Source organism: Antennarius striatus, chromosome 19, assembly GCF_040054535.1.
Source record: "Antennarius striatus isolate MH-2024 chromosome 19, ASM4005453v1, whole genome shotgun sequence".
NCBI lineage: Eukaryota > Metazoa > Chordata > Actinopteri > Lophiiformes > Antennariidae > Antennarius > Antennarius striatus.
In genome coordinates, this window is record NC_090794.1 from 501,450 (window position 1) to 520,252 (window position 18,803).

An 18,803-nucleotide genomic window follows, 5' to 3' on the forward strand; every position below is an offset into this window, starting at 1 on the left:
CCGTGCATGAAGCTGATGCTGATGGGAAACACCCCCCCCCCACACACACACACACACACGAGGCAGGCCGGGGGGCCTGCACATGCTTGTTCCGTCACATGACCAACTGTTGACTTCCAGTTAACCTTTGACCCTGAGATGTTGACCTGTCCAGTCTGGACCCACCCTGTCAGGTGGGATAGGCTCCACCCCCTGTCAGGTGGGATAGGCTCCACCCCCACGAACCCAGACAGAATAAACAGATCCATAAGAATGATGATGATGAAGATGAAGATCACATGCTGCAGTCATGTGATCAAGACCTGAAATCACGACGTCAGTTCAGGTCATCGATGTGTGTGTGTGTGTGTGTTTGTGTGTGTGTTTGTGTGTGTGTTTGTGTGTGTGTTTGTGTGTGTGTGTGTGTTTGTGTGTGTGTTTGTGTGTGTGTGTTTGTGTGTGTGTGTTTGCGCGTGCGGGGGGGTCTGCTCAGCGCTTTATGGCAGATTTGATTGACAGCTCACCTCAGCGTGGAGGACACCCCCCCACCTGAGGTGGGCGGGACCATCCAGTCGCCATCAGGATGGGAGTTACGACTGGACGTCCTTTACTGCAGCTGAGACTGGGGGGTGGGGGGGGTGTCCATCCAACCGTGGTGAGAAGATAATGGGAAAGCAAGGAGCATCATTACCTCTTTCCACGCTGCACTGCACCTACCACCCCCCCCCAACCCCCCCGGGCTGATGGGAAAAGATGGATCGGGCGCCGTTCCTCCGACTGTGGATCCGGATTCATTTCTGACATCACAGTAAAAGTTCTGCAGCAGCTTCTTTATTGAGCTGCATTTAAAGCACAGACGACACGCTGACAGCACGCTAACAGGATGCTAACAGCACGCTAACAGGATGCTAACAGCACGCTAACGGGATGCAAACAGCACGCAGGAGGATGTTTAAATTCACAATGTTAAGGTTCATCATAGAACTCTTTGACTCCAGCCTGAAACAGTGTTTATCGCAGCATTTAGCCCATCATTAGCATCATTAGCATCCTGTTTAAAATACACGTTTAGACTTTATAAATGTAAAGAGTCTACGAGGAAAAACATTTGGGAACATTTGTTTTACTCCAGACCAGAAGAAAAGCTGCCAGACGTTACCAGTGTTCATGGCTGTTAGCCAGCAGGCTAACTGTGTTGCTAGTTAGCTCGTCTAAACCACCACGCCGTCACACTTTAAATCTATCTACACATCAAATCTCAGCTTTCACAATTTTCTTTTTTGTTTCCACGGCAACAGCATCCCTCTCCTCCAGCCGGTCCTGGATCCTCTGTCAGACCCTCTGGTTCTGGATCGGTTCCGACCCGGACCCTGTTCTGTTTCATCTGAGTCCACAATCTGTCTCCAACATTTGCCCCTCCACCCCCGAGTGCCCCCCTCCTTACAATGCGCCAAAAAGCCTCCCCGGACCCCCCCACCCCGCCTCTCAGACGTACTCCTGGAGGCTGTAGCTGTCCTTCAGTTCTTGTGGGCGGAGTCTGGCGGGGGACAGGTGGCCCCTCCCCTCTCGCTCCTGCTGGGGGTTGCCTTGACGACCGTTCTCCTGCTCCCCCTCCTCCATCCGGTCCTCCGTCCTGCTCGGTCCGGTTTTTGGCTCCCGGCTCTTCAGGAATCTGCCAGGGGGGGGCTCTGGGCGTCTGGTCCCGGTCCCGGGACACGACAGACAAAAGATGACCCCCCCAGCCAGGAGGAAGCCGGCGGAGATGAAGGTGACGCACAGCGCCCCCCCTGGCTGGTACTTGCTGTTGTCGGGCAGGTCGGTGGTGAGGAAGGCGGAGACGACCTGGTGGGTGAACCAGGACGCCGGCCCCAGGGCCAGGAGGGCCGCCAGGACCAGGCAGCCGCCGGCCGCCACCGCCGTGTGCGCCTTGGCCCGCCGGCTGCCCCCCCAGCGGGTGCACTTCAGCCCCAGGGAGGCCAGGCAGAGCCCGAAGGCCCCCACCAGGCAGGACAGCACCATCCCAGCCCGGGCGGTCTGCAGCGCCGGGGGCAGCGACAGCGGCGACGGCTTGACGGTGCAGCTGAAGGCGCCGGAGCTGAACCACACGCAGTCGGTCCACAGCCCCCCCATCCGGGACACGGGGGTCACCGCGCCCGCCCAGGCGCTCAGGCACACCTTCCAGTTGGGCAGCAGGGTGGCCATGGCGGTGCCCAGGACCCCCAGGAGCGCCAGGGCGAATGCCAAGATCTGGAGGGCGGCGGACAGCATTGGCCCCTCCCCTCCTACTTATGTCCCCGTTACGTCCCCGTTACGTCCCCGTTCATCCGCCTTACATCCCCGTTACGTCCGCCTTAAGTCCCCTTTACGTCCCCTTTACGTCCCCTTTACGTCTCCGTTACGTCCCCTTTACGTCCCCTTTACGTCCGCCTTACGTCCCCTTTACGTCCCCTTTACGTCCGCCTTACGTCCCCTTTACGTCCCCTTTACGTCCCCTTTACGTCCCCTTTACGTCTCCGTTACGTCCCCTTTACGTCTCCGTTACGTCCCCTTTACGTCCTGGTCCCCGTTACGTCCTGGTCCCCGTCAGGAGGTTTTTCCCCGCCCTCTGGAGCGCTGGGGGGTGACGTGAGCGTGACGGACACACAGCTGAGGCTGCTGATGGGGGCGGGGCCCTGTGCGCTCGCCGCCACTGATGAGGTGATCATGGACTCAATTATGTCCCCTTAAAGCCACGGCGTCCCCTGGGGGCCGGGGGGGGGACTCCGTCCTGCAGCAGCAGTGAAGTTGACTTCCTGGAGGGAGAAGCAGCGTGAACGAGAACCGTCAGCCAACCCTCGCTTCCCATCGCCGTGGCAACCGTACATACAGTTTTGTCCGTCCTGGAAACCCCCCCTGTCCTCGCGCCTGAATGGAGAAGACCCCCGTCGGATTGGGGGGCCGGCCGTCGGGACCCTCTTCCTGTTGGCAACTGAAGGTCGACTGCAGAGCGGCGTTCTTATCTGATGGCTCGCCGGCGCCGCAGAGGCGTTCCGTTGGATCGCAGGAGACGACCGACTGGTACGGGGGGGTCTTTGTCACGGTTTTGTGCTGGTTCAGAGTTTGAGGGGCGTTTCAAAGCGGGGCTCCGCCCCTCGGAGCTAATTGGGCGCGGCGGCGAGCTGATTGCTGATGGTATCAGCGCGTCGCAGCAGCGTTTGCTGATGAAACGGCTGTGGCGTGAATCAAGGTGTCGCCGGTCATGTGACCGTGAAGGATGGCCTACTGCAACGCGGTGATAAGGAGCGCAGCGCCCGCCCCCCCAGCGGCGGTGGGACCCCGTCATTACCATAATCCTCCGGTTTTATCCGACCTGTTCAGACGGGAGCCGCAAACAGCCGCTGCCCGGCTCGACCAATCAGACGCAGCGGCGTCAACGCGGAGTGTTGACAGAGAAACAATAATGAGACTCAAAGCCACCGGTTTCCCAGCAGGCAGAGGGGCGATGACATCATGGCGTTCGTCAAACTGGCGATCGGTGGGAAAACGTGAGGAGGAGGTAAGGTCACGACCCCAAGGAGCTGAACCTGTCCACAGGGGGGGTCCAGAACCGCGGGTTAGGTTCTATTCTATTTGATTCTATTTGTTTAAAGAAAAGTTCATGAAATGTAAAAGTTTGATGAAAAATCACAAAGACTGTATTGAAACTTATTTAACACTTTAAAGTCTGAACTATTCAATAATTTCCAGAAAAATCGACTTTTCCTAAAATAAAGTCTTAAAATTGTATCAATGAGCTGTAAGTTGTGTATTTTATGTTAAATCTGGAATGGTTTTTCACGTAAAATGCACATGTTTTTATTCATCAAATTTTTCAGGAAAAACTGTTTGAACTTCTGATGTGGAAATCTAAAAATCCTGAAAGGCTTTAAAGGGTTAAACTTTGCGAGGCCAAACATGAACGTCGGATTGTCCTTGAATGCATCGACATTCAAATAGTAATTAAAGGAAAAGAAATACTTTTTTTTTTTAAAAACTGGTGCAGAAAGATTAAAAAATGACTTTAAATAAATTTAATTCTCTATAAATTTGTTTCCGATTTGCTGGAGTCGATATTTTCTCAGAATTATCTTAAATCATGTTTTGTGTAAAATAATTAAAATGAGTCTATTTGCTGACGCTTCAGGATCTTTGGACGTTTTTTACGCTCCATTAAACCGACGAACTCGATCGAACATCTATCAAAGGAGGGGGGGGTCAGGGGCCGTGATGCGTTTAATGACGACGTGTTCGTTTCAGCTGCGAGCGCTTTGTGTGAACATCCAGCTGCTGCTGTTCTCTGGTGTGAAACATGGAGGGGGTCCGACTCGGGGGGTTTGGTTCTCCGCCTGAAGGCCCGGCGCAGAGGACGGACGGAGGGCGTTGGTGCCGCACCTCCTCCTCCTCCTCCTCCTCCTCCTCCTCCTCCTCCTCCTCCTCTTCAGAAGTTTACTGGTTTATTGCAGTAATTCTTTATTCTATTTCTCATGAAACAGATTCTGTTTTTAATTGGAAATATTTGGTTAAAAATAATTTAACATTTTATTCTTTTGTGAAATTCTTCATTTCAAAGTGTTTTATATTTAAAATGTGTTCTTTGTTGTTCACTCTAGATTTAATTGTGTATTTTTTGTTTTCTTATCTTTTGATGTGCTATCGTCTAACTTTGTTTCATTGTTGTTGAATTTAATTTCACCTTTTTGTTTTTTTTTAACACTATTTTATTTCATATTTTATTTATTTTATTCTTTTATTCTTTTAATGTCTTTGATTTATTTTGTATTTTATTGTGTTTGACAATAAACAAATGAATGTTTGGTACAAATCTGTTCCTGAATGAAATGTTAATTTATTGAGAAAGAATAGACAAAGATCAGCTGACTGGAGGAGGAGTTCACCTGATTTAAATTAAATGATCAACAGCCAGAGGTGTTTTAATTTGAAAGGACTTCCTGTCACTTTCACTTACATGAAGAAGAAAGAGGAGGAAGAGGAGGAGGATCCCCAAACCTTCATCCAACAAATTAGCCCCACATTAAAGACAGACGTGTGACCTTTGACCTCTCAGTCAGAGCGATATCAGCTGAACCATCTGGAGGAAACACCCCCCCCATCAGCTCCACCCCCAACGCCATCAATCAGTACAGACAGGAATATAAATGAGCTGCTTAGGGTTAGGGTCTCACACACACACACACACACACACACACACACACACACACACACACACACACACACACACACACACACACACACACACACACACAAATAATAATAAAGCAGCTCAGTTTCCTCATTGTGATAATAAATCTAAAGGCAACACTGTTTATAACATACTATAATAATCACATTAATGTATTACTGTAAGATAATATACAATAATATTGTGTAATATTCTATTATAAACAATATAACAATACGATATACTATAATATACTATAATATTAGCATAATATAACACACAATAATATAATCAGACAATATAATCAATAAACAACATGAAAGCATAAATGGAGACGGAAGACAATTAAACTGGAGACAGGAGGAGGAAGAGGAGGAGGAAGAGGAGGAGGAGGAGGAGGAGGAAGAGGAGGAGGAGGAGGAAGAGGAGGGAGAGGAGGAAGAGGAGGAGGAAGAGGAGGAGGAGGAGGAGGAGGAGGAGGAGGAGGAAGAGGAGGGAGAGGAAGAGGCGGAGGAGGAAGAGGAAGAGGGAGATGAAGAGGAGGAGGAGGAGGAAGAGGAGGAAGAGGAAGAGGAGGAGGAGGACCAAAATTTAACAGGAACATAAAAAAATGGCCTCACCTGATTGGACGGGATCCAGAGATCAATACGTCAGACAGACAGCGATCAATCATCTGATGATGATGTGTCAGTCACTGATTGGTTGTTGAGTCAATAAGCTGCCAATCAGATTGTGTTCATGTAAAATAAAGGATCAGTTTGACAATCAATCAATAATCAATAACAATCACTGGTGTTCTGACCTCTTAAACATAACGACACTCACCCACTGCTGCCCCCCTGCTGTGACCCTGGCCCCCCCTCAGGTGTGACAGGTCAGCACATTCCTGTTGGCCGGACCGGCTGTGGGGGGGCCAGGGGGGGACGGTCCCACACTGCCCTCTGCTGGTGGGTTCTTCTGCTTCCTTTATGCTAAGCTACGCTAACGACACACTACAGACATACAGTATAGCATAGAGACGAGATGCTAGCTGTTAGCATACAGCCTGTGGCTATATGCTAAGCTATGCTAACAACAAAACAGTAAACACTAGAGTTACAGCTGAGATAAAAATCTAGACGCAAGAAATCTGAAATATTTTTTATTGAACAATCGAGAAAAATAAATAATTTACCAAACACTTAACAGTTAATGAAACAGTTAAATTAAAAAGAAATTCTACCAAACAACAACAAATACGATCAATCAATCAATCAGTCAGAGGCTTTGATCCGATCCAGCGGCTCCAGACGTTGAATCCAAACCACGTTCGTCAAGAAAAAATCTGAGAACGACAGAAAACATTTTCGACACGACGGATTCACCAGAACCAGAACCGAGGGGTCGGTCCGGTCCTGGGGGGTTCACACCCGTGTGGAAATAAACCAGAGGGGTAACAAATTCAATTTCATACAAAATTTAACTTAAAATTCAGAATTTTTTTCTAATATCATTAGAAAAACACTAGTTTTTATAAATTACTCAGAATTTATGAACAACTTCAAAGGAAAACTTCAATCAAAAATATTTTGTTGGTTTGTTCACTTTTAAAGATTTGAATTGAAGAATTAAAAAAGGATAAAGAATTTACCTGAAATTCTGTTAAATATATAAAAATGTTGACTTTAATTTTATGGTAATTATTTTAATCCTGTAATAATTTATTCATGTTATTTTCTTGTGATGTGAACGTTTTAATGTGAAGGTCTTTTTCTCGGCTGTACGATCACACCTGATTGGTCGTCCTCGTCTGAAAAATCTCTCAGCCAATCAATCGCTGGCGGAGGCGGGGCCATCTCAGACGTCCAATCACGTGTGTTCACGCCTGTCGGTGTGAGCAGATGAAAGCTAACTGCTCGAGTTCGGTTCTGGTCCTGTTAGCTGATAGCGTTAGCTGTTAGCCGTTAGCTGGCCGTCATGGCCCCGCCCTCCTGGCGTCGTAGAAACAGTCCTCGTTGATCATGGAGCTCAGGCTCTGGACGCTGAAGTCTCCCTCCAGCAGGTCGTGTCCTATTGGCCGACGCGGGATGGAGCCCCGCCTCTCCTCCTCCCCGCCTCCTAACTCCGCCCCCTCGGTGAAGCTCATCCTCTGCAGCTGGGCCTCCAGCTCACTGGTCAGGGAGCAGAGTCGGCTCCGCCTCCCGGAGTGGTCGGAGGGGGCGTGGCTTGGCAGCAGAGGCTCTGAGCAGGTCTCTCCATTAGCTCCGCCCCTCTCCTCCGGTAGGCGACTCCTCCTTCCTGCTGTCAACGCCCTGTTGTTGCTCCGCCTGAGGGGGCTGGACTGGGGGCGGGGCCTGAGGACGGAGCGGAGTGCCCCCAGGACGGAGGCTTTCATCTCCAAACCGCTGGAGGAGGAGGAGGAGTCAATAACAGAACGACATCATGGCGTTGGGGGAGGAGCTAAGGGCTCACCTGCTGCAGAGCTGGAACAGCATTTCCGGTCGACCTTCGACCTCTGAGCGGATGTGGATCAACTCCCAGACTGACGGATCCACCGGGCCTGAACACACCAGAACCAGAACGTCACCCAAAACCAGAACCAGGACCAGGACCAGGACCAGGACCAGGACCAGGACCAGGACCTCACCTGTCAGGGGGGCGGGTCGCACCTGAACCTCTGACACTGGGATTAACCAGCGGAACCTGAAGGGGTCCAGATCAGCTGAGCGGGGGCCGTTCTGTCAGGAGAAACAAACGTGTTGTTTTACTGTTTATGGACCTGAAACGTCCGACTGCCCCTGAAGGCACCGTGGGCCCACTGAGCCCTGGGTTCTGCCTGTCAGGCTCCAGACGAAGGTTCTCACCGTCCTCCTCCTCATCCTGGCGCTGTCGCGGTAAACCAGGACCACGGCCCGTTTGAACACTGCAGGAACAGGAACGCCGTTAGCGTTAGCGTCACCGTTAGCATCACCGTTAGCATCACCGTTAGCGTCACCGTTAGCATCACCGTTAGCGTCGGCGTCGGAACCCACCGAACAGCGTCAGCTCCGGGTCCCTCCTCAGGCGGCCCAGACATGGGAGCGGGTTCAACCAGACCACCGAGGACTGGACCAGGAAGTCCCCCATGGAGATCTCCGTCACCTGAGGGGGGGGCCGGGCCTGGCCAGCAGGGGGCGGCGCCTGTCTGCAGGCTCCGCCCTGCTCGGCGGCCAGCTGGTCCAGCACGGTGCCGTAGTCCTCGTAGATCTTCTGCGTGTCGTTGATGTGGGTCGCCACCTCCTCCATGGCCCGCAGCGCCTCTGTGGGGGGGGGGCAGTTTAGCGCCCTCAGGGGGCGGAGCTTAAGGGCGGGGCGTGCGGAGGCCTACCTGTCAGGTGGCCATGCTCGGGGGTCCCGGGGGCCGTCAGGGCCACCAGCTGGCGCAGCAGCAGGGGGTACCTCAGCACGCGCTGCACCGGCTTGATCAGAAACGACTCCAGCGACGCCGAGTGCTGATTGGTCGGATTCCTGGCGTCCAGGAAGCGCTTGAAGGCGGCGTCTGTCTTAGCTGTGAGAACGACATCATCATTGGTGATGGGATGGCGTCCGTGGCGACGGGCGTGGCGCCCGGCGAGGGGGGCGGGGCTCACCTCGCTCCAGGACCTTTTGGACTTTCACGTGATTGGTGCAGAAGCCGCTGTAGTGTTTGAAGTGGTCGGCGTAGTGCAGAAAGGCCCCGCCCAGCGAGAAGAGGAGCTTCTGAGAATAGCGAGGAAGAAGATGAAGATGACGTGAGGGCGTCGCCCGTGGCGACAGCGCCGGACGCTCACCTGGAACTGTCCTGGCATCTCCATGGCGACCGGGTCGGGGCCGGCGGCGACGCCCCGCTCCAGCGTCTGCAGGAACAAACGCTGGAAGTCCAGCAGCTCCGGGAGGCTCCCGAACAACGCCTCCATCTGAGGGGGAGGGGCGGAGTCAGACACGCCCACCGCCACCTGGTGATGTCATCACTGAGCTACTCACCTCCTCCCGGGTGAGGAAGGTCTCCTCCCGCAGCGGCGTCAGGTAGACGTCCAACAGGAGCACCAGGTCCTGGAGTGGCAGGGGGGCGCCGTTAGCATGGTTAGCATAACTCAGTTAGCATAGCTCAGTTAGCATCAGCTACCTTGACGTAGGACCTCTCGGTGTCCAGCAGCTCCTGGATGACTTTACGCAGGCGCTGACACACGCTCAGGTGGGCGGGGCTTGATGGCTGTAGCCCCGCCTCCCCACAGTAGGGGTTTCTGGGAAGGTTCGGGTCCGTCGCTGGGAAGATCTGGAACAGAGAGTGGGCGTGGTCCACATTCTGATGGGGGACGAGAGAAAACCCCAGTCCACCGGTGTTAAATGATGAAGATTTAATCATCATCATCATCACCATCATCACCATCATCACCATCATCACCACCATCATCATCACCATCATCACCATCACCATCACCATCACCATCACCATCATCATCATCACCATCATCACCACCATCATCACCATCACCATCATTATCACCATCACCATCATCATCATCATCATCATCATTATCACCATCACCATCATCATCATCATCATCATCACCATCACCATCACCATCATTATCACCATCACCATCATCATCATCATCATCATCACCATCACCATCATCACCATCACCATCATCATCATCATCACCATCATCATCATCACCATCATCACCACCATCATCATCATCATCACCATCACCATCATCACCATCACCATCATCATCATCACCATCACCATCATCATCACCATCATTATCATCATCGCCATCATCACCATCATCATCATCATCGCCATCATCACCATCATCATCATCATCATCATCACCATCATCATCATCATCATCATCGCCATCATCACCATCATCACCATCATCACCATCATCATCATCACCACTATCACCATCATCATCATCATCATCGCCATCATCACCATCATCATCATCATCGCCATCATCACCATCATCATCACCATCATCATCATCACCATCATCATCATCATCGCCATCATCACCATCATCATTATCATCATCACCATCATCATCATCATCATCATCACCATCATCATCATCATCATCATCGCCATCATCACCATCATCACCATCATCATCATCGCCATCATCATCATTGCCATCATCATTTATAATGAGAGGAAGACGAAGAGGAGGAGGTGCTCTTCATCTTTCCAGATGAACAGAAACCGGCTCCATTCCTATTGGCTGCCTTCAGACCCTAAGACACGCCCACTGCCTGCAGCATTGCTATGGTTACCAGCAGGAGGGCGTCGTCGGGCCGCCGGCGGCTCAGGCAGCAGTTCGTCTCCTCGTCCCAGTCCCCGCCGGGTAACGGCTCCTCCTCTTCCTCCTCCAGGGGCAGCACCCAGCACAACCCCCCCATGATCAGCAGGGGGGCGGGGGGGCTGGCCCCACTGGGGTCAGAAGTCGCCTCCAGGAGGAGGAGCCGGTGAGGAGCATCCACGCGTCCGTCCACTGCCTCGCAGCGCCATTAATCCACGCCAGACACCACAAACGCACTAAACCGGATTAACAGGTCATGTGACCAGGAGGCCTTATCCTCAGCACAAGAGGATTATGGGAAAGGGTGTCTCCAGGTGGGCGGGGCTTCAGAGGTTCCTCTCAGAGAAGAGGTTTCTAGTTTGGACTCGAAGGAACCGACTTAGAGAGGTAAACAATAACAAACAATAACAAACAATAACAAAACAATAACAAACAATAACAAACAATAACAAAACAATAACAAACAATAACAAACAATAACAAACAGTAACAAACAATAACAAACAATAACAAACAATAACAAACAGTAACAAACAGTAACAAACTATAACAAAACAATAACAAACAATAACAAACAATAACAAACAAATAATAACAAACTCCAGAGGCCTGTACCCTAAAGCTGGACTACGGTTTAGCCAGATAACTTCAGGCTTAACCCTGGCTTTTCGGTACCATGAAGGTGTCTGACTTTCTATCGGGCTACGTTGTCGCGGTAACCTATGCTGAACACCTAACCTGCTCCGGAGCAGGATAAGTTCAGGATAAGATCAGCAGGTATAACAGCCCCACCTACTGACCAATCAGAGCTCAGCAGGTATAACAGCCCCACCTACTGACCAATCAGAGCTCAGCGGGTATAACAGCCCCACCTACTGACCAATCAGAGCTCAGCAGGTATAACAGCCCCACCTACTGACCAATCGGTTCTCCTGAAAACGGGCCGTCCGTTCCCTGAGAACCCGGTGGATCTCGGGTCACAGCTTGTGTGCAGAGCGCTCAGGCAGAGAGAATATTTAGGGATGGCTGTAATCCGGTGGGATTGGCTGAACAATGACTGTAGAAAGGTAGAGGTTTTGGGGGAGGGGTTACATTACATCTGTCAGCTGCTGGAGCCTCACATCAGGAATGGAACGCACCCCAACCACGCGCTGACAGCCCCCCACAGTGTGCATTGACCTGAGGGTCTTTGAGACAGTTCATATATTTCTGAGTGATGTTGGTCATTATTATGATGTCCTGAAATCCCTCGTTGGACGGGTTACAAGCAAGACACAGATGGAATGTCACTGATCAATGATTTGTTTCAGTAAGTCATGGATTGATTGATTGATTGATTGATTGATTGATTGATTGATAGGTACTTTTATGTATTGTGTTGGCGATGCTGAAAACCTGTGAAGAACACAGTACGTAGAGCTGTTCATAAAGTCACGGGGCTACGATCACATGTCATAACCAAACATGTGGTTCACACACACATTTATGGTTTTTGCCTGGATTATTGATTTGTATTGATCGTATTAATTATTATATTTTGCTCCTCCGTTGTGAAATATGCGTCTCGGGCTGGTTTGTTGCATGTTTGCAATTGGTCGCATGCAGCAAACTCCGCCCTTTTTATGTGAGCGCGCACAGATCTAGAGTGGACAAGTCTGGATTGAATTAGTGAGTTGATAGCCGGCTTTATGGTACCGAAAATCTGGAGGGTGGATGTCTGGGTAAGTGAAGCCAGATAAGGAAGAGGAAGCCTGACTAGGTTAATCCAGCTTTATGGGACAGGACTCAGGAGGCTCACCTCCTGCAGGTTCTCAAACGATCCTGATGGAACATGGTCATCACTGCTCCTGGTCCAGGTCTGGAGGTCCGCTGGCACCGGGAACTGGCCGGGGTCTTTGGGGTGGGCGGGGTCATCGGGGTCGCCCCGCCCATCTCTCCTCAGCACCAGCTGGAGCTTCTGGAGGCTGAAGACGCTCTCCATCAGGTCCAGATCCAGTCCAGACAGGAAGGACCCATTCACCGCCAGGACCTCATCTCCGGCCCTAAGGCCTGATGGGAGCAGAGGTGATCACATGACCAGCGCCAAACAAACAGGAAGTATCTGTTCATCCTTCACATTAAAGCTTCAAGACCTTCAGAATAAAAGAAACATCAGTTCCTCCAAAAGAAAAAAAAACTGCCATGAAGTTAAAATAAATTTTATATATAATAATCATTATATAATATATATAAAATGATTATTATATATATTTACTATTATTAGACTTACATAATTATAATAAAATATTATTATAATTATTATTTATATAATTATAATAATTATAAAAATAAATATCCATAGTAATAAAGATTTCTATAAAAATTACTTTATAATAATTATTCTAAAATAATTATTATGTGTTATAAAAACTATAATAATAATTATACAAGTCTAATAATAGTAAAAAAAACCGTGTAGTTCTAGTTTTGGTTCTGGTTCCGGTTCAGGGCCCCACCTTCTTTGGCCGACGGGCCCAGCGGGTTGACTTCGCTGACGTAGATGTGACTCCGCCCCCCTCCGTCCAGGTGTCCCGTCACTGCAAAACCTGCAGGTGGAGCAACAGAACCTGTCAGGAGTTCTTCTGTGATGACCTGGTTCAGGTTCTGATTCTGGATCCGGTTCTGGTTCTGGTGAATTCCTCTGGTTTTCTCACCAAAGTCTGTCGCCGCGTCAGTCCGACGGAGGTGGAGAGACAAAACACGGAGGGGCGGAGTCAGCAGGCTGTCACTGGGGTCACCAGGGGTCAGTGAACGCACCTGCACAGGACGTCCTGAAGGGGGCGGTGCCTCCCTCTGATTGGACACACAAGCCAGACCCTGGAGGGGAGGGGTCATAAAGATGGAAATGAAAACCAACCCCAGATGAAGAAGAGGGGAGGGGTGTCATCTCCTGCCCCCCCCAGGGAGATTAACTCTGTGGGTCTAAGGAATTCTGGGAGAGTTAAAGCCCCCCCCCACTCCGCCATCAGCAGGTTGCCATGACAGCTATCTGAAGAAAGACAACTCTCTTCTCCTATTCTCAAATCCTCCTTTGTCCTCCTGGGGGGTCAAAGGTCAGCATGTGGCAGCAGACATCAGAACACCGAGTGGCCGTAAGTGTGTGGACGGCTGTCCCTCTGGTTCTGCTGTGTAGCGACCCGTTACTTCTGGACGCTTACCTGGCTACTGTTTCTTCGGTTCTTACTGCGTCCACTCGCTCCCCCCAGCGTCTTCAGAGACGCCGACAGGCCCCGCCTCCGGAGGCGGCCCACCGGCAGAGTCCGGCCCCTCAGCGCCCCCCCGTCCCGACTGCACACCTGCCAGACGAGTCGCTGGTCAAAGCAAACCCAGAAGCAGATGGGGGCAGGTCGACCCGGAGGCGGTTCTCACCAGGGCGTGGAACGAGGACGCGGAGAACACTCCCAGGCGTCCCAGCATGCACTTGGAGGGCCGGCCCGCCACCGCCAGGAGGCTCTTGGGGTTGGGGGGCTCCCCCCCCTGCAGGCTGGCCAGGTAGCACCGCAGCCGGAACAGGTCCAGGTGCAGCTGCTCCAGGTTCTGCTCCCACTGCCGGATCTGGAGGCGACAGGAGGAGCGTGTGGGGGCGTGACGCCGTGACCTCGTGACCCTGGCCGTGCCCGGGCGTTGCCGTGACTACCGGTAACCCCACCTGCGTCTCCACGGCCCGGCGGCTGGGCGGGTCCTTGATGACGGACAGCTGCAGCTCGGCCATCTTCTTCATTTTACCGTCCGTGTCGATCTGCTGGAGGAGGGCGTGGCTCTGGCAGCGCAGGAGGCGGAGCGTGTCGTCCCGGCCCCGCCGCCTCGCCAGCAGGGCGGCGCTCGCCGAGTGGATCGCCGTCACCCAGTTCTCCAGGTCGGTCTGGTTGGTGGCCTAGAAGAAAAATAAACAACAAACAGACAAACAAACAAACAAACAAACAAACAAACAGACAAACAAACAAACAGACAAACAAACAGGAATTCAGCGTCTGTTTCCGGGACAGGAAGTGAGAACCAGAAGCTTCGTTTGGGCCAGAGCCACGCCCACCTGTTCGGGTCCTCCCTCCTGTCCCTCAAACAGACCAATTGTGTTTGTGGGACAGAAGTGGGCGTGGCTCTGACCAGAGGTGGGCGTGGCCTCACCTGCAGCAGGAACACGTCTCCGTGGGCGTTGCTCACACAGAACACGTGTTCCCTCCTGGGGTGTTCTGGCACCGCCTGCACCAGACCGTCGTCCGCCGGCAGCACGCCGCGGGGGGGGCCGGCCCGGTCGGCGGTCTGGTAGAGCAGCAGCGAGCAACCTGAGGGAATCGATCAGTGATCAGTGGCTCCGATCAGACGTATTGATCAGGTGTTGATCAGCTCCACCCACCCTTCAGGGTTACCCAGAAGCGCCTCCAGCGGCGCCGGGTCACCAGCTCCAGCCTCCCGTCCCCTCTGAGGGTGAGGAGCGCCTTGAAGGAGAGCCACCCCGCCCGGCGGACCACGCCCTGCTCCTCCTCCACGCCCCCGTCCGTCTCCCCCTCCCCCTCCCCCTCTGATGCCCTGGTCCGGGCGCCGCCCCCCAGCTGCTGCAGGAAGCCGTGGTCGATGTTCTGGCGCTGGAGGTCCAGGGGGTTGGGGGTCCACAGGGAGTCCGACCCCCCAGCGCCGCTACCGGACGGCTCCTGAGGAGGAACCATGTTAGACAGGAAACAGGAAGGAAGAGCACAGGAAGTCCCGCCTCCTACCTGGACCCTCCTCCTCTTGCGGCTCAGACTTCCTGTCCAGTCGCTGATCTCTCTGATCCGAGTCTTCAGGAAGTCTTTGCGGTTGTTCCTGTGGGGGGCGCCAGTGGGCCCCGCCCCTCCCTCTGGCACCGCCTCCTGGGCGGCGCTGGGCGGTGTTGCGGTCGCCTTCTGCGAGGAGGCGTCCGGTGCGGTGGGGAAGGCCGGGAGCTTGTTGTAACAGGGATACACCCACAGCGAGGCGCCGGGAGGCGGAGCCAGACCTGAGTCCTTCAGGTCCGGCTGCAGGATCAGCGAATCCCCGACGCCGCTGTCCTCCGTCCGCCCCGAGGAGCAGGTGTTGTAACCGGCGCCAGGGGCGGACCCGTTGGAGGGGAACCCGGGCAGGATGAGGGCGTTGCCCCCGGCGACAGGTGTTTCCTGGTTGCGGGCGGGGGCCCAGGTGGGGTACCTGCCGTCTTCCACGAACAAGTTGCCCACCGGCTCGGCTCCGCCCCCCCACGGCGAGTCATACCAGGAGCCGTCGGAGCTGATGGAACTACCCTTGCTGGTGCGGAGGGCGGAGTCAGGGGCGGAGCCGCCCCCGAGGAGCCCCTGTCGCTCCAAGGGGAGGGGCTTGGTTTTGGTAAACTCCACCCTCATGGAGCTGTCTTTACCCAGAAGCACCTTGGGGGACGACCCCTCGCTGCTCCCGTCCAACCGGTTCGCAGCGCCTCCTGGTGGCCGGCCCCCTCCCAGAGCAGCTCCATTGGGTTGATGCTCATAACGCCACGAGGTGTAGGGTGAGGTGGGGGGGTACAGGTTTGGGTTGCTCCGCCCCCGACCACTCCTCCACCAGCCGCGAGCCGACGGCTCCTCCCCCCTCCTGGAGGAGAACCTGATGGATGGGGAGGGAGGGGCAGGAGGACCAACGCCGTGACTGTCTTTGTTTCCCATGGCAACCTGGGGGGGGTCGTGGAGGATGATGTCAGCAACATGAGACAGACGGACCAATCAGATCAGTGGATTAGATGAAAGTGACGGTAGATGCTGATGATGCTCCGTTAGTGACATCACCTCTGAACCGCCGAGTGCTCAGCGTACACAAACAAACAAACAAACAGACAAACAAACAAACAGACAAACAAACAAACAGACAAACAAACAGACAAACAAACAAACAAACAGACAAACAAACAGACAAACAAACAAACAGACAAACAAACAGACAAACAAACAAACAGACAAACAAACAAACAAACAGACAAACAAACAGACAAACAAACAAACAAACAGACAAACAAACAAACAGGTTCCCTGTCAGCATCGTGTAAATAAAATGTAACTAGGGATGATGTCACCGACCTCACCTACGTGAACACACAGGTGCTAAGCTAGCAGCTGCTAACGTAGCCAGGAGGCTAATTTCTTTCTAAAAGTCAAACTAAACATTTCTGTCATTTTCAAACTTTAGCCGACTCAGATGACATCACAAGTCACATGACCACAGCTCCCCCTGGAGACACGGAAGGGTTTTACAACCTTCACCTGCTACTGGTTAGCACTACAGCAACTAGTACTGGTTAGTCCTACAGTAACTAGTACTGGTTAGTACAACAGTAACTAGTACTGGTTAGTCCTACAGTAACTAGTACTGGTTAGTCCTACAGTAACTAGTACTGGTTAGTACAACAGTAACTAGTACTGGTTAGTCCTACAGTAACTAGTACTGGTTAGTACAACAGTAACTAGTACTGGTTAGTCCTACAGTAACTAGTACTGGTTAGTCCTACAGTAACTAGTACTGGTTAGTACAACAGTAACTAGTACTGGTTAGTCCTACAGTAACTAGTACTGGTTAGTCCTACAGTAACTAGTACTGGTTAGTCCTACAGTAACTAGTACTGGTTAGTCCTACAGTAACTAGTACTGGTTAGTCCTACAGTAACTAGTACTGGTTAGTCCTACAGTAACTAGTACTGGTTAGTCCTACTAGTCTTCCACCCATTTAAATTCAGTCGTTTGTTTGAAACAGGAGATCAGCTTCAGGTCGTTGTGACTCAACTTTAAGGAAAAACGTGAAGAAGAAACTCCTTCCTACCGTCTCCTCTTCCTCACTGCTCCTCTTTCTCCTCCTCTTCCTCACTGCTCCTCTTTCTCCTCCTCTTCCTCACTGCTCCTCTTTCTCCTCCTCTTCCTCACTGCTCCTCTTTCTCCTCCTCTTCCTCACTGCTCCTCCTCTCTACTGAAGCTCCTTCTCCTCCAGCGGCTCCCTTCCTCTCTCTCTCTCTCCCTGCGTGTGAATGTCGATCGCCCCCCTCCTCATCTGTCGGGGAGAACAGAAGGAGGCGGGGCTCCATCTCACAGCTGTAGTCCCTCCCCTCTCCCTCCCCCTCCTGTCCATCCTGGTCTCCTGGAATGTCAGTTTCCTCCCCTCTGTTTAGCAGAGCGTCAGTCAGAGTGATGTCATCACACAGGGGCGGGGCGGAGTGATGTCATCACACAGCGGCGGGTCAGAGTGATGTCATCACACAGGGGCGGGGCGGAGTGATGTCATCACACAGGGGCGGGTAGGAGTGATGTCATCACACAGCGGCGGGTCAGAGTGATGTCATCACACAGCGGCGGGTCAGAGTGATGTCATCACACAGCGGCGGGTAGGAGTGATGTCATCACACAGCAGCAAGTTGAAGCCAATCAGACGGTTGGACCGGGTCCAGTCCTCCCCCCACAGGAAGTGGCGCCAGACGCCATCTGACGTCAGAACAGCTCTCGCGGTCACTTCCTGTCGGGCCAGCGAGCCCAAAGGTCAGGGCCGGCGTGTTCGGGCTGACGGGGGGCGACGCCCATCCTGTCCCGGACCTCAGAGCTAGGGAGGAACGCCCTGCTGACCCCAGACGCATCGCGACCTTTGACCTCCAGTGAAACAGAGACAGAACCCTGCTCCAGAACCCCCCCCACACACACACACACACCCCCAGATGGAGAAAGTTCTCTGTCCACCTTTGTCTGCTCGTCCCATCAGCCATCTGCCTGCTTGTGGGACCCCGAGAGGGACGCCCCCCCACCATTGTTCACAAACAAAGACCCCCCAGGCATGAGGCCGACGTTTTGAAGGAATTCATCAGATCTGAAAAGGATCTGATTAACAAACAGATCGAGTGACGCCACCTGTTCCTCTGAAGATATGAGGATTATTAGAGACTATCAGTTTATAGATTATTAGTTTATAGATTATTAGTTTATAGATTATTAGTTTATAGATTATTAGTTTATAGATTATTAGTTTATAGATTATTAGTTTATAGATTATTAGTTTATAGATTATTAGTTTATAGGTCATTAGTTTATAGATTAATAGTTCATAGACTATTGGTTTATAGATTATGGAGAATTACACGAAACATAAAACACCAGATTATTCATACAGTAAAACTTGAAGTTATTGTGTTTAATTATCAAAGAAACAAACATGAACATGAAACCTGTTTGTGGACAGAAACACCGTCTGTGTGGAAGACAGGAAACAGGAGCTCCTCCTGCTGGAGGAGGAACTCCTGGACTGTTTCACTGCGTGAACCTGGACTGTTT

At 52.2% G+C, this 18,803-nt stretch overlaps 3 protein-coding genes across 5 annotated transcripts; all 3 read right to left on the bottom strand.

Annotated features, from left to right (window-relative positions):
* Nucleotides 1–931: 931 nt before the first annotated feature.
* Nucleotides 932–6,171, bottom strand: LOC137613425 (claudin-20-like). The gene is made up of 3 exons (XM_068342641.1): nt 6,002–6,171; nt 5,797–5,894; nt 932–2,771 (listed from the first exon to the last, which is right to left on the bottom strand). Exon 3 carries the CDS (start codon nt 2,245–2,247, stop codon nt 1,465–1,467), a length of 783 nt encoding a protein of 260 aa, XP_068198742.1. The 5' UTR covers nt 2,248–2,771; nt 5,797–5,894; nt 6,002–6,171; the 3' UTR covers nt 932–1,464.
* A 133-nt stretch (nt 6,172–6,304) lies between these two features.
* On the bottom strand, nt 6,305–14,376 carry LOC137613424 (rho guanine nucleotide exchange factor TIAM2-like). Of its 3 annotated transcripts, none has more exons than XM_068342640.1 (16): nt 14,174–14,376; nt 13,894–14,079; nt 13,683–13,820; nt 13,179–13,341; nt 12,981–13,070; nt 12,284–12,534; nt 9,300–9,449; nt 9,158–9,226; nt 8,965–9,090; nt 8,785–8,893; nt 8,523–8,702; nt 8,188–8,454; nt 8,020–8,078; nt 7,803–7,893; nt 7,628–7,715; nt 6,305–7,560 (listed from the first exon to the last, which is right to left on the bottom strand). In XM_068342640.1, the coding sequence occupies exons 1-16, from the start codon at nt 14,243–14,245 to the stop codon at nt 7,131–7,133; spliced, it is 2,469 nt and encodes an 822-aa protein (XP_068198741.1). In that variant the 5' UTR covers nt 14,246–14,376; the 3' UTR covers nt 6,305–7,130. The 3 variants fall into 3 exon arrangements, with proteins under 3 accessions (XP_068198741.1, XP_068198740.1, XP_068198739.1); XM_068342639.1 differs by having other exon boundaries at nt 8,785–8,890; nt 9,300–9,479; XM_068342638.1 differs by having other exon boundaries at nt 9,300–9,479.
* Nucleotides 14,377–14,488: 112 nt separating this feature from the next.
* LOC137613809 (rho guanine nucleotide exchange factor TIAM2-like) lies at nt 14,489–17,513 on the bottom strand. Its single transcript, XM_068343261.1, has 5 exons — nt 17,314–17,513; nt 15,237–16,175; nt 14,879–15,173; nt 14,650–14,807; nt 14,489–14,572 (listed from the first exon to the last, which is right to left on the bottom strand). The coding sequence occupies exons 2-5, from the start codon at nt 16,167–16,169 to the stop codon at nt 14,489–14,491; spliced, it is 1,470 nt and encodes a 489-aa protein (XP_068199362.1). The 5' UTR covers nt 16,170–16,175; nt 17,314–17,513.
* Nucleotides 17,514–18,803: the final 1,290 nt, after the last annotated feature.